Source organism: Staurois parvus, unplaced genomic scaffold, assembly GCF_062004578.1.
Source record: "Staurois parvus isolate SC_StPar_1 unplaced genomic scaffold, SC_StPar_1.0 ptg000153l, whole genome shotgun sequence".
Lineage (NCBI taxonomy): Eukaryota > Metazoa > Chordata > Amphibia > Anura > Ranidae > Staurois > Staurois parvus.
In genome coordinates this window covers 3,040,195-3,055,938 of record NW_028317949.1, presented here as the reverse complement: position 1 = coordinate 3,055,938, position 15,744 = coordinate 3,040,195, and the positions used below count along the sequence as shown (strand labels likewise).

Sequence of the window (15,744 nt, the reverse complement as noted above, 5' to 3'; positions counted from 1 at the left end):
TAGTTTGACAAAGGTACGAGCAAAAAACAATGAGCACAGCTGAGTAACAAATATGTAACATCATTCAAAGGGTTACAATATGCTGGGAAATCTATGACACTCAGAAATGATTCATATATAGGGCTCATTTACACCAGTGAGCCACAGTGAATGCAAAGCCGCTATAGTGCGCTGTGAGATCCCGCCAATGCACTAGTAACTTTTTTTTACAGAACTTTACTGAAATGTCACAAGTGACATCTCAATATAATTCTATTCACCACAGTGGAGTTGTGATGTGGTGGGTCGCATCGTGGCCCGCTGTGCTGAAAAAAGGGTACTGCATGCACGCAATATTTTTTCAGTGCATACCACACCAACACTGCGGTATGAACTGACATCTTTGGAAGCAAGGCATTCTGCTTTGTCTATGTGTTAGGGATACCCTGGAAATAACTGCCAGCACAGCCCCAACACATGTGGTGTAAAGGAACCCATGGTGCAGTTGTCTGAATCTGAAAATATCTAACAGAAAAAACAGGGAAAAAAAAAATCTAAACGCCAAAAAGACAAAAACGTTGTAAATAATGCATTACTATCTTTATATGGTAACCAGAAGTTGTTTTCAAATGTTAATGAACAAATACATCACCTAGCACTGAATACCAAACAAGCCACTATACAGCCAGCAGGAGCATGTTACACAGATCCAATCAAACCAGCAGCGTGTATTACCATGCATGCACTAGTTTGTGCTGTAATGATGCATTGCACTGTTTACTTTTTTACAGTTTTATTGAAATTTCACAAACTGGTACAGGCATACCTCGGTTTGCGAATGCCTCGGTTAACGTAATTTTCGGTTTACGAATTAAAATGCATTGAAAATAAGGGCTCAGTTTACGATTTGTTTTCGCAATATGAACAGATTAATTGGTTTTCATTTTTTTAATCGTGTCCCTGTACAGTATTTATGCCTTTAAAGTGCACTTTATAAAGAGTTTTAAACAGATAGACTTTTTTCTGACCTCTGGAATGGATTAATTGGTTTTTAATGCATTTACAATTTTTTAAAATTGTGTCCCTGTACAGTATTTATGCCTTTAAAGTGCACTCTATAAAGAGTTTTGAACAGATAGAATTTTTTACTTTTTTTCTGACCTCCGGAATGGATTAATTGGTTTTCAATGCATTTACTAATTTTTTTTTTACCATGCCCCTGTACAGTATTTATGCCTTTAACAAGCACTCTATAAAGAGTTTGAACAGATAAGACTTTTTTTTACTTGTTTCTGACCTCCGTTTTGGCTTATTTGGCTTTCAATGCATTTACAAATTTGTTTTATCATGCCCCTGTACAGTATTTATGCCTTTAAAGTGCACTCTATAAAGAGTTTTGAACAGATAGACTTTTTTTTACTTTTTTTCTGTCCTCCGGAATGGATTAATTGGTTTTCAATGCATTTACAAATTTTTTTTTTACCATGCCCCTGTACAGTATTTATGCCTTTAACAAGCACTCTATAAAAAGTTTGAACAGATAGACTTTTTTTGACTTATTTCTGACCTCCGTTTTGGATTAATTGGCTTTCAATGCATTTACACATTTTTTTTTTACCATCCCCCTGTACAGTATTTATGCCTTTAAAGTACACTCTATAAAGAGTTTTGAACAGATAGACTTTTTTTGACTTTTTTCTGACCTCCAGAACGTATTAATTGGTTTTCAATGCATTCCTAAGGGAAACCGCGTTTTGGCTTACAAATTTTTTGCAATACAAAAAGTCCCGCAAAACTAATTAAATTCGTAAACCGAGGTACGCCTGTATATCATTCAACTTTATGCACTGCGGAGTGTTGTTATGCGGTGTATTTCATCGCAACACACTGTGCAAAACAGTGCAGCATGTCCCACTGTTTTCAGTGCACACCACCACAGGACAGTGGGGTGAGCTGAACAAATAGGACCTAAAGCAATTCGCCTTGTCTATGTGTTGAAACTGTATTTGACACGACTGCCCAGAGCAGCCCAGCACATATGATGTGAATAAGTCCTTAGTGCACTAATATTAACCACACATTAAGAAGAAATACCTTGCTATAAAAGATCTTAAGAAAGTAGTTTTACAAGCAGTGTACAATACAAAATACGGCTATAATTCCTAAAAGTGTTTAAAGACATAAAACAGCGGCTCGCACTGCGATACACCAAGTTCACATAAAAAGTAGAGAAGAGTATGGAACAGGAAAATCCTCCTAGTCCATGTGAAATCCATACCTTAGTAAAGGATCCCTGCCCTGCTTGCCTTTTAGCTGTACTGCTGCAGGTCAATGCAGTTACTTCCAGTCATTCCCTGTTCTTCTGATCTGTCTAATGAGGCCAGCCGATGTAGCTTTCCTTTCTTCTGCTCTTCTTGCTCGGTTTGCTCCCTCGTAGAAAGTGTGAATGCTAGCAATCACTGCACAGCACTGAGCGAAGACACAGTGCACGCACACAAAACAAGGCTTTCTTCTGCAGGCTGGTATTTCAAGTCTCCCATGTGGTATCTTTGGCTGAGCTTGGTTAATTCATCCCTTCTTGCACTCAAAGGAAGTCAAACTTGGAGGATTGCCTTGCAGTACCTGTCTATCAGCGCACACAGTGAACAAGTCGCAGCAAATAATCCAGCAGTGCCACTATGACTGCGTACTTAAAGAACTTTGTGCTGCCAGGATAGCACTTGAGACTTTAAAAGAATACTTTTCTATAGACAGCCAATTCTAGGAACATTTGACAACCTGCTGCAGGTTTTCTCTGCCTCTCCATACATATTAATGAGGCCCCCAACTATGTTTGTTTGTTTTTCCAGCATAGCAAATCATTTCCAAGTCATTTCCAGGGAAACCTGGTCACTTGCTTAAATAGATAACTTCAATACAAATTGCAAAAAAGCTTGCAGTCATCACCAAGCACAAGTAAATGCTGAACAGATGAATATTAAGAAACATTTACATTTTATTAGCCTACTGAACTGTCACTGTATTGAAAGAACATTGCCTAGTATATCAATTAAACATCTCTAATGGCATGTAATCAGGGGCAGACTGACAACTCATGGGGCCCCCGGGCAATAGGGGATCATGGGGCCCCTGTGTCCTTGCCCACACTCAGAGCACACCCAAAAAAGCCTATAGAAGGTACCAGGGGCATTTCATGGGGCCCCCTACTGACCTGCCTGCTCGAATAGTCAGTCCGCCGCTACATGTAATACATACTCAAAATGTTTATTCACAACCATGATAAATTATAAAACGACTTCCTGCACTAAGAATGAGGCCCTATCCCTATAGCTGCTGACACTTAACCTCCTACCAATGTGAGTCCAATACAATAAATAAATAAATAAATAGTGCAGCGCTAAACCATAAATCTAAAATAAATATATATATATAAATAAATACAAAATAAATATATATCATATAAAAGTGCAACCGTGCAAATACAGTATTAATTCAAAAAAGTGTAACACGTGTATTCCCCCTGGGAATAATCAAAGTGACCAAGTGATCAAATACATTCAATAAAGTGCAATACGTGTATTCCCTACGGGAATGATCAAAGTGACCAAGTGATCAAATACATTCAATAAAGTGTAACACGTGTATTCCCCCCGGGAATAATCAAAGTGACCAAGTGATCAGAGCAAACAATATATCACAATACACTCTAATACAAATCTGCACTTATTGTGAACATGTCCATATGTATATAGTGTCCAATACACAATCTTCATGCAGGTGATATCAAGTGTCCACACTGTGTGTATCCAAAAATAGGTGCAATGGCCCCTCACCTCCTTACATAGACCCTACAGGGTCAGCTCGCTTTAGGAAAAGACACCACTCAGGTGTATCACAGGATCCTCCCCAGCGATGTATACTCTATCAACAGCTTCCTCTCCGGTTCCTCCTTGCTGCAGTACTGTTCCTGATCCCTTTCACGTGTGTTTGCCTGTGCTCACCTCTTTGCACTTTTATATGATATATATTTATTTTGTACTTATTTATTTATATATATATTTATTTTAGATTTATGGTTTAGCGCTGCACTATTTATTTATTCACAACCATGAGTACCGGTACTGGGACACCCAAAGCGAAGATGACAAAATTCAGCACATCCCCATGCCCATAATAAGCAAAGGGGAAAAGAACTAGAATTTCTTAAACATAATGATGACAAAAATTGTTTTGTTCCATCTGGATAGTGGTATTAAACTCAAAACCAAATATTCAATATATTACAGCTTACACATTATTAGATTTGGTGGCTGTATTAGTTTTCTTTTTTTAGTTATTTCCCTGTTTTCACCTAGAGATCTGGCCAGTAACCACCTCCTGTATTAGAGTGCACGCATTCTGGATGAATGAGCACAGGGGGCACCTTAGACAGCAGCATTGTCAGTCTGTGGCGGAAAGGGGGGTTAGGTGTACTAGCAGATTTATATACACTAACAAAAGGAAGCTGAACTCCAGGTAACACTTTATAACCAGCTACACCAAACAATTTGTTTCCTTTTGGGTTAAAGGGTTTGCATAAATACATAAAAGCTGATCATTTGAAGCACCCATGTCAGTGTTAAATGTTCTGTCTCATCCATGTAACTGCAAGAAAGCTTGTTCTGTTGAAAAACAACAGATTTAACTGGCTGAATCACCAGATGAAAATAGAAGAAAGAAAGACTAAAAAAGAAAACTAATGCAATGATCACATCTAAGAACTGGTAAGCTGCAATATAAAAAAAGGTTAATACTGCTTTAAGGTATGTTAAATGCATTCTAAGGGAAATTTTATTCTGTGATTTGTCTTGGTTATAAAGGTGCTAAAATGATGCAGCGACTTGCTATAACTGTAGCTTTCATTCACCAATGAATAAAAAATAAATATGCCAATTAAATAAATTCATGAAAAGCAGGAATGAGTGATCACATTGAGAACTCAGCACTGCAGATTACACTGGGAGATCAACTTCCCCTGTGTAATCAATGAGACTGCAATGGCCATGTGAAACCTAGCACCCTAGCTACCGTAGCAGCTTCTGATAAAATGCAGAATGGACAGTGTTGATTGCACTGGGTGAGCTGATCTCCTGGTGTAAACAGTTAGCAGTGCTGATCTATATTTTGACAAGGTGGTATTGCTGAGAGCTGGAGATGCCCAGAGTGCAAAGGCAAGAGAGGTTCCCATCCCATCTACGCACTATCCACCACAGCATCCAAAGGGGGTGTCTCTCCTTCCTGTAGGTTGGTCCAGCCATAATGAGTACATTGGATGTCTAGCCAACCTTTTGGAAAAGAACGCCCAGCCCTGGAGATATGCCACCTAAATCCAACATGCACATATTCTACTGACTGCATAACATGCTTTGACTTCTCTAAGCAATGATCACATTCTCTAACAAACTATTTTGCCAAATTTTCAAACACACACACAATATTGGCAAAAGTATTGGGACACCTGCCTTTACACGCACATGAACTTTAACGGCATCCCAGTCTTAGTCTGTAGGGTTCAATATTGAAATGGCCCACCCTTTGCAGCTATAACAGCTTCAACTCTTCTGGGAAGGCTGTGTACAAGGTTTAGTGTGCCTATGGGAATGTTTGACCATTCTTCCATTTGTGAGGTCAGGCACTGATGTTGAATGAGAAGGCCTGGCTCGCAATCTCCACTCTAATTCATCCCAAAGATGTTTATCGAGTTTAGGTCAGGACTCTGGGTAGGCCAGTCAAATTCCTCCAACCTAGACTTGTTCATCCATGTCTTTATGAACCTTGCTTTGTGCACTGGTACGCAGTCATGTTCGAATAGGAATGGGCCATTCCCAAACTGTTCGCACGAAGTTGGGAGAATGAAATTGTCCAAAATGAAACCTTAAGAGTTCCCCTCACTAGAACTAAGGGGTCAAGCCAAACCCCTGAAAAACAACCCCACACCATAATCCCCCTCCACCAAACTTTACACTTTGCAATCAGACAAGTACCCAAACTTACAATGCAGTCAGACAAGTACCGTTCTCCTGGCAACCACGAAACCCAGATACATCCATCAGATTGCCAGACAGAGAAGCATGATTCTCCACTCCAGAGAACACATCTCCACTGCTCTAGAGTCCAGTGGCTGCATGCTTTACGTCACTGCATCCGACACTTTGCATTGCACGTGGTGATGTAAGGCTTGGATGTAGCTGCTCGGCCATGGAAACCTATGCCATGAAGCTCTCTACACACTGTTGTTTTGCTAATCTGAAGGCCACACAAAGTTTGGAGGTCTTTAGCTATTGACTCTGCAGACAGTTGGCGACTTCTGCGCACTTCAGCATGCTCTGACCCGACTCTGTCATTTTACGTGGCCTACCACTTTGTGGCTGAGTTGCTGTTGTTCCCAGTTGCTTCCACTTTGTTATAATACCACTAACAGTTGACCGTGGAATATTTAGTAGCAAGGAATTTTCACGGATGGACTTATTGCACAGGTGGCAACCTATCACGGTACCACGTTTGAATTCACTGAGCTCCTGAGAGGGACCCATTCCTTCACAAAAGTTTATAGAAGTCTGCATGCCTAGGTGGTTGATTTCATACAACTGTGGCCATAGAGGTGATTGGAACACCTGAATCAAATGATTTGGATGGGTGTCCCAATACTTTTGGCAATATAGTGTATGTACATTGCAAGGATTTTACCAGACTTTGCTGCAGCTTGCTACTTGTTTCTGCTCTGAAGAAAAAGCTGTTTGTTCCACTATGTCCTTTGGATATTGATTCTGAATGAGTGTGACTAATTAATTTTAATCAGCTGATGCAATTTCAGTTTTCTGTTGAGAAAAGTTTCAGTGTCCGTATCAGTTTATAAGCGGTTAACCAAAATGAAATGTTTGTCGCATAGGACGCCTAAAACCTGACATATCTTAGTGCAGAGTTCTTCACCCAAGCAGGAAAACAAATTTTTAGGGGCTTTCTTTACACCAACTGTGTACACCCCTAGGCTGCCATATTACATTGATTTTTACAAAAAATGATAGCGGCTGCAGTTTGAAATGGAAAGGTAATTTTTATTAACATTAAATTACAACAAGTCTTGTGTAACAATTGTATATGTTGTATTTTTTTTTAATTGCTATATTTTTCTTTCCATGAAAGTGGAATTACATTTTAAATCAATGCTACATGCTACTTTGGAGAATAATTAGGTAGCTGGGCATAAAGCATATGAGGAGAGTATACAGCTTGATTGGATCATTAAAAATGGCAAAAGTGTGATCATTAAAAGCAAGCTTTGTTTCTGTCCTTTCAGTTTAATTGGGCAAGGGGTCTTTTTTGTCATATTCAAAGTCAGCAGGGCAACCTTGGTGGGCCATTTAGTGATGTATTTCACTTAATTATGCGTCTTCCTTTCTATTCTGCCAATGTCAAGTACCTGCAATGTATTTGTACTTAGTAGTCACATACCCCTATGAATGAACTCCTGCAGATTTCCTCTTAAGCATTCAGCAAAATTAGAGAGACTTGGATAAAGGGATATAAAAGTCCTGCACTAATTAAACTGTAAACATACTAAGTCTGGAGAGTGAAAAATAGAGAAAATTAAAAAGACCAAGAGATCAAGGCTGATTTGCTGTGCAATAATTTTAACTTGCCATGCTGATTGAAATTTGGCCAGTTCAGCAAGGAATTTTGATCAGTGTTTAGCCAGGTTAACCTCCTGAATTTGAGTACCAAGAGCGGTAACCCCGAGCTACACTCGGGCTTACCATGCGGCGTTGCTCAGGGAGTCCCTGCAGCACTTACCTTATCCTTCGCTCCCGCAATGTGTCCCCTGCAGCGTCCCCGGCCATCTCCTCCGGCCGATGCCGGCATCCGGCTTCTGTGTTCCGGTCCCTGTGACGTCGGGACGTACGGGCGCCGGAAACGGCGGCAAATTTGAAATTTTTGAAAAAATGTCATTTTTGCTGTCATTGCTGTTTCAATGTATTTCACATATATTTTGTCCCTACTGCTTTGTCCTGCGCCCTGCCTGCATTTTGACTGTTCTTTCTGCCTGGAAACTAAGAAACGACCATGGCGTCCAAAAAGCATCCCTTTAAGTCAAAAGCGGTTTTAGACCAGCTAGAGAACAGCGATAGTAAATCAGAACCACTTGCAGAATTGAGTGATAATGATTCGTGGGGAAATCCATCATCAGACACTGAAAACGATTTTGCGACTTTGCTCAGCGATGTGCGAATTTGCCTCTGTATTTCAAATTTCAGTGTTTTTGGTTTGATTATATTATTGAATTACATTTATTATAATTATATTATTATTTTTTATGATTATTTATTAAATTATAATTTATGATTTCGTGTTTCAAGTTTTATCATACCCGGGATGTTTACTAGACTCTTGTTCGGACAGATTTCAATGAGTTATTCCTAAAAATTACAGCCTACAATAAAAAACTACATATTTCCATGCAAAAAAATGGTACCGCTTTCAGCACAAAAAATCGGAAAGAATCATACCGCCGAGGAGGTTAAGAGCCTCTAGCACTACAGAAATACCTCAAATAATTGTAAACTGTGCTCAAAAATGGGATTATTTCTAGCTGAGCATTCTAGAGCTATAGGTTGTATCATACCGTTTATCTGAAGTTCATTTGTAGTGAACAGGGAAATTTTAAACTCATACAAGCAAATACCATAACGTGTGTTCTTGGCTGCCAGGGGCAAACTGCTTTACTGTGTATACTGATAGTACAAGCCCTACAGCCATTGTAGGTACCATATCCATTCCTTTGGATGATTGTAGTCACTGCAGCCATTTTTATGACCTGTGAATCCAGCAGAATGATGTGCTTCAAACAGTTATTATTATCGCATTAGTGTTTATAGTAAGTTTACATTACATTTGTATGATATGTTAGTTTAATAAAAAATAAACACTATACACAGATATCTACAATGCCACTAAACAGCTACAACACTTCTCCCACCTATAGGAAAGTACAGAGCCTCGTTAGCCCATTGTGAAGTAAAGGGGAGGTGACATGCCTGAGCAACATACCAAGGGAACACAAATATGTAAGCGGTAGAATTAAAAATATGTGAGGAATGCCTTTGTCAGATTTTATAACTCTGGGTATTTAGCATAAAGAAAAGGGAAGACACAGGAGGCCAGAGAAGACAGGAATTCTAAGTGGGAGCAGGTTATTAGTGAATAAAAAGATTTATTTCACAATTAAGCCATTGTGGCGTGCAAGGAATCTTAGGGTTACATTTTCTAAGGAAAATATAAATAAGAAACAAAAACCTGAAATTACATCACAAACAGCAATAAGTGTCAACAATCGATAGCACTACTAACTCCATAGCAAAATTCTGAATGTATAATTCCAGGATTTGCTCCTTTGTTCTCAAATGAATGATGGACAAATGGAAAAAAACAAAAAACAAATATAATTGGAAACTTATTTATTGGGTTTTTGCGGAATACTCTGCCCAGGTTCATGAGGATAGAATGCCTTCTGTGAATAGGTTCAAATACTATAAACAAACCAGGACAATGGCAAGCAGCCTAGGTCAAGGTGTGCAGACACTGTACTGATGCCTAATAGAAATATGTGTTTTGAGTTTTTAGACAAGGTAGCGTTTTACAATATGCAGTTACAGTATGCCCATGACCACAATGAGAGAAGAAGACTAAGACACAGCTCGAATCTCCTGAATCGGTCAAACTCGAACAGTGCACCCCCAGCTTCACAAAAGCTCCTCAACTGAAAAAAACCAAAGGAGCTGGGTGGAAAATTGTTGGGGGAACAGGGACTGCAACCAATCAGATACAGTCATAGTTTAGATATTCACACAACTGCAGGTGCTGTGGCTGTAAGAATACAATAGCCAGCAGCAGAGATCCTTTCATCCACACTGTTCTGAATGAGAGAAATCTAAACACGTATGGCCAGTCTATGATGCAGAAATGTCTACAGCAAGCAACAAGGCTTTTGAGAATTACTTTTGGTAACTTAACCAAGAGAGGTAAACTCTGCTGAACATGAGAGATATTTTGGAAAGATGGAAAATTGCTGCTCTACATGGAACCAATTATTCTATGAATAAAGGGAAAGATCTTTCATCAACTGAGTTGCATAAAACATTAGAGCAGCACATGATTAGTTCAGGACTGGTATTTCTCAGTGCCTGTCTCTCTTGATCAGTGGTCTCCAAACTCTGGCGTACAGGTCATATGTCTTTGCTTGCCTTTAGGGGGCATATGGGGCCCTATTCCTCTTCCTGATACAAGACACTGTTCCTCCCTCTGACACCAACAATATAGAGTAATATTCCTCCCACCGACACCAATGATGGGGAACTACTCTCTCCACTGATACTGACAATGAGGAAATATTCCTTCCACTGATACCAATGATGAGGCACTGTTCCTTCCACTTGCACCAACGATGGGGCACTATTCCCCCCACTGATACCAATGATGGGGCACTGTTCCTTCCACTTGCACCAACGATGGGGTGCTGTTATTCTTACTGATGCCAATGATGGGGCACGAATTCCTACCACTGATACCAACGATGGGGCACTATTCCGCCCACTGTTACCAACAACTGGCAATATTCTTCCCATCAATACCAATGATGGGGCACTATTCCTCCTCCTACTGACCACTGAATATGTCATTTTCTTACTCCCACTGAAACCCAAGCCTGAGGCATTGTTTAATCCCAGTAGTGCCAAAGCAATTTCTACTCCAGCTGGCCACAGTTCAACCACCAAAATTCTGAAGGACCATAATCTGGCCCTTCGTTTAGACAGTTTGATGGAACCTCTAACCACTTTTTATGCAGTTACAGGAACATTTGTTTTACATAGATAAATAAAAGCTGACCATCCATCATACACACCCCCTCTGCCAGTGGTAAATGATTTGTGTCAACCCTCTAACTGCTACTTTGTCTAGACAACTTGGTCTGTTAAAGTAAGTTAAAAAATAACAGACTTACTGGCCAGATCACCAAGGGAAAATAAAAGAAAACACCACATCTAAGAAATGGTAATGCAATATAATATATTTTTGTTTTTGGGATTAACATCAATTTAACTTTCTTGAAAGCCACTATTATTTAACATAACAAAACTCAGTTCTACAGCGGTGGAAATCTTTTTTTACTTGCCATAAGAATATAGTTTTTGCTAATGTCAAGTATACAATGGAACGGGGGACTTTTTAAATCTACTTTTGATGTTTCTTCTATGGCTTCTGGGAGTGAAGAAAAATATATGGTACTTCTGGGTATGTGGAGCATGTGGCATTTCTCTTCCTTCTGCATAAAAGAACTGGTGTTTTGTAATTGGCAACTCAAACACCCAGCTCTGACATGTGGGAGCTGGAGAGAGTCCTTAGACCTGTGTAAGCTTCAAGTCATGACTTGGGACTTACACAGGGCTTCCTCACCTTGGCACCTGACAGCTGAATAGAGCCATGGGGGAAAGAAATGAATGTGAATATAAAAGGCTGCTGGGAATATCATTAAAATGAATCTGCTGCTTTGCAATGTTGTAAGTTCACAAAAAAACAACTGAAAGTTTAATGACTGTACAATATTACCTCCTTATGTAAAGCAAGCTGCAGAAACATCAATTCATACTTAGCTTTTATCTATTATTATTCACTTCCAGGATAGATAATCTACACTTTGCTTTTGATTCATATTTATTTATTAAGCTACACACCTCAGATCAACCTGTTTCTACATGAAACAAAAATTACAAAGCAACACCTGAAGCATGAATACTTGTAAAATAAATACATATATGCATAACAGAAAGGGGTAAAAATGCTGGACTGTTGTCACTTAATTGTGCAGAACCTTATCTTACCTTGTGTACATTTGGCTTGATGCAGCGAACAAAGAATGGATTTGATGTGCTCAGTTTTGCCATTAAGGAATGCAGAGAATCCTAGAATAAAGAATAGCTGTGTGAATAATCTTAACTAAACATAGTAGACTTTCCCACTAGGTTTTCACCATGGTCAATAGGTGGAATGACTGGACTGGTTTTCTCATATTGCCCTCTAGTGGCTAAAGTGCCAGTAGCACAATAAAGAAATGTATGAAATAAAGCTCTACATGGGATTTTCCTAAAGTCCAGGAGAGAAACTCCAGTATTTTAGGTATCACATCTTAAACCATTTTCTAAAATGTAAGAAAACGTCACTCTATGTTTGCTATGGGTTCCTATTCACAAACGCCTGCAATGCTCCTAGTGTGATAAACTCAAACTTGTGCCAATGTGAGGTCACCACGCTAGTAACATTCCCTGGAGTTTGAGCTAGCAGAATTTATCTGTATTAGCCATAGAGAGAGTAATATATGTCAATTTGATAAGAAATCTCTCTGACTGTGTGAATGACAATGTTCATGATGATGTGATTGCAGTTTCACATTAACTGTCACATGACTGTTACATTACATTTTTTGAGCGACTCTGTAACAGTTGAAATCACAAAAAACATTCTCCTCTTTTCTCTTTTGGTCCTGTAAATCTGACTGTATTAAACTACAAAAAAACTGTTTTGTTACTGTAGTTTTAGTTGCTCTACATGGGCTATTAATAATATCTTGGGAAGGTTCATATTTACACACCTTAAACTGTAGGCTGACTGTAGGTTTCCTGTGCTTGCTTCCAGACTTTAATGTGTCTTGATTATTCCGACTTGAAACATGTTCAAATAGATCATATATGAAATCAAGCCTGAATAAAGAAGTAGAAAGAAAGATACATGATATTTTTGCTGATTACATACAATATTATTATAGCAACTCATTAAAAATGGCATGTTAATATTTCTACAAAAAAGATAACAAATGACAGATCCAAAATAATAGGAATGTGGACCTGTTTTTAAATTTCAGACTTCACATAAATCATTTGGGTACACCTGAACATTTAAAAAACAATACACAGGGGGGATCATTACTCGAGGAGCTATACAAAGAGGAAGAAGCTCTGTACTGGGGGGAACTGTACTGGGAAAGGTAGGGGGAGATCTGTACTGGGTGAGGGATCTATAGTGTGTGTGTGGGGGGGCATAGAGGGAGGGGGGAGGCAGTAATAAGGAGGGATCTTTACTGGAGGAAGCTCTATCAAGGGGGGCATTTGTGCTGTGAGGAGATCTGTACTGAGGGGGAATCTGTACAGAAAGGAGAGGCTCTTCACTGGGGAGAGCTGTACTGGGGAGGGAGACTTGTATTGGGAGGGGGGGGGGGTAATACTGAGGAGGAATATGTACTGGGGGGGGGGGGAGTTGTACTAAGAGGAAGATGCCTGTACTGGAGGGAGCTGTACTTAGGGAGAATAAGAGATCTGTACTGGTTCTCCCAACCCCTGTGCTGTGCGCATTATGTATTCCTGATACCTGTGCTCTATGAGTTATTTTTTCTATTTTCCCCTGGCTGCCCAGGGCTGAACCCCTCTCCCAGATCAAAATGATCAACCGCCCTGACTGAGAGAGGTTTATGTTACCTTTATCAGTTTATGAGATTTTGAACTTGACTGAAATGCATCTTTTTTTCATCTTTAATACTCTAACTATGAAAGTATGTACAAGCACCGGAAATAACACACTAGACTGATAATATACTAATATGGATAAAACTGCTAATGTTTGCTCATAAAAATATTACGTTGAAAGCTAATTTAAAAGATACACTTTCTGAGGACATTTATTGGAGCCCCAAATTAGCAAAATATTTCTGCAGCTCACCACTGATGTTAACATTTAAATGGACAAGTGACACATTGTTCTGCAGTACTAACTAATGTATTAAATCACGACTAGCAATGCCACCATCAACCCCACCCCACACGCCAAAGTCCTGGGTGTCACCCTGGACTCAAACCTTTCCTTCCAACCTCATGTCCAATCACTATCAAGGTCATGCAGGCTCCACCTCCGCAACATCTCCAAGATACGTACATTCCTCACCCCAGACACTACTAAACAACTCCTACACTCCCTCATTATCTCACGTCTGGACTACTGCAACTCCCTTCTCACCGGCCTACCCAAACAAATGCTATCCCCACTCCAGTCTATCCTGAATTCAGCGGCTAGACTCATCCACCTCACCAAGCGCTCCACATCTGCCACCCCCCTCTGCCAATCCTTTCACTGGCTCCCGATTGCCCAACACATTAAGTTCAAATTACTAACTCTGACCTACAAAGCCATTCACAATGCTGCCCCAAACTACCTAACTGATCTTATGCCCAAATACCACCCTACCCGTAATCTTCGCTCCTCACAGGACCTCCTACTCTCCAGCTCCCTGGTCTCCTCCTCCCACGCCCGACTGCAGGACTTCTTCAGGACTTCCCCCATCCTCTGGAACTCCCTACCCCAATCCATCCAACTGTCACCTACCCTCCTCACCTTCAGGCGCACCCTGAAAACCCATCTCTTCAGGGAAGCCTACCCCACCCTCACCTAACAACCGATCTCCTCCACTCCTCCTACCATTCCATCCCCCACAGCCACTTCCTCCTGTACCACTATCCCCTCCCTCCTAGATTGTAAGCTCGAAAGAGCAGGGCCCTCGAACCCCTCGTGTATTGTATTGTCTCATGTTCTGTCCCCCTCGCTAATGTACAGCGCTGAGCAAACCCTTTGGCGCTATATAAATACTGTATAATAATAATAAATAGAGATCCTTTCAAATAATAACACTACACAGACAGCACTTTTTTAACTAACCAGCGACCACCATATTGATTGTGGATGCTAGCTGTTAAAATACGTTTCTAGTAGAAATGAAATTTTTCCTAGATATTCCCAGCTGCCACAAGATGGCAGAATTGCTATTAGATGAAAGACAAAGACTAAAGTACACTGAATGATGAATTACCAACTAGGAAAAAAACTTTCATTCTTTGATTTTGATGGCACATAAAAAAGTTACATCCTAGGTATTATAGGATGTTGAATAAGCAAAACAAGGATTTACAGAACAATGGGATCAGGGCCAGGACTTTGGCATAACAAAACTGGGTCAGTTTTCTTTGGGGGAGTTATGTATATGCAAGTTAGGCCACTAGACCCAACTCAGTTTCTAGTACAGATAACCAGAAGATGATTTAGTTACCACGAAGATGGCCAAATCAGATTAACTCTATGACATATACATTATTAAAAAACGTCCATTGTTAGCTTGCAGTTATATCAACCAGTGGTTGAAGTTCACTTTACCTGCTTTCGCGCAATAAATTAAGAAGGTCATCTCTGAAAGTGTCTCGGTTCTTCTCCAAGGTACTTCTTACATCATACAAGACCTTTACGTGAGAACAGAAGACATGATTGTAAAACTAGATAACCTTTCTTAAATGTCAGTGAGTGAATAATACCACAAAATATGGGCCTGGCAGTTAATTACACATAACCTGTCAGTATTAGGCTTGTATGTATGACAGTCATTTCTACACTGCTGACAAACATAAAAAATTACCTCTCCAGCATAGTGTTTTACACCAAAGTTGTGGACAGCAACTCTTGGCTTTACGTAGAAAGGGTTGCCCTGAAAAGAAATACATATATCATTAAAGCTTGAACAAAGAGAAATGACTAACATTATCGCGAATGTTAAACCTGAATTCCAGGTATGTTCATTTTTACAAAGTTACATTGGCTGCACTGGACCAATGTACTTGAAGTATGTATATAGCATACCTATGG

The 15,744-nt window shown here is 39.8% G+C and overlaps 1 protein-coding gene across 1 annotated transcript in view; it reads right to left on the bottom strand.

Moving 5' to 3' along the window:
- The window catches only part of MYO10 (myosin X), a 302,652-nt gene that overhangs the window by 87,461 nt on the left and 199,447 nt on the right, over positions 1–15,744 (bottom strand). Inside the window, exons 16-19 of the mRNA XM_089674827.1 lie at positions 15,518–15,586; positions 15,262–15,344; positions 12,659–12,767; positions 11,892–11,972 (exon numbers count right to left, since the gene is read on the bottom strand). Of these exons, the coding sequence (XP_089530953.1) occupies positions 11,892–11,972; positions 12,659–12,767; positions 15,262–15,344; positions 15,518–15,586 (342 nt within the window). The remainder of the gene's footprint in view (positions 1–11,891; positions 11,973–12,658; positions 12,768–15,261; positions 15,345–15,517; positions 15,587–15,744) is intronic.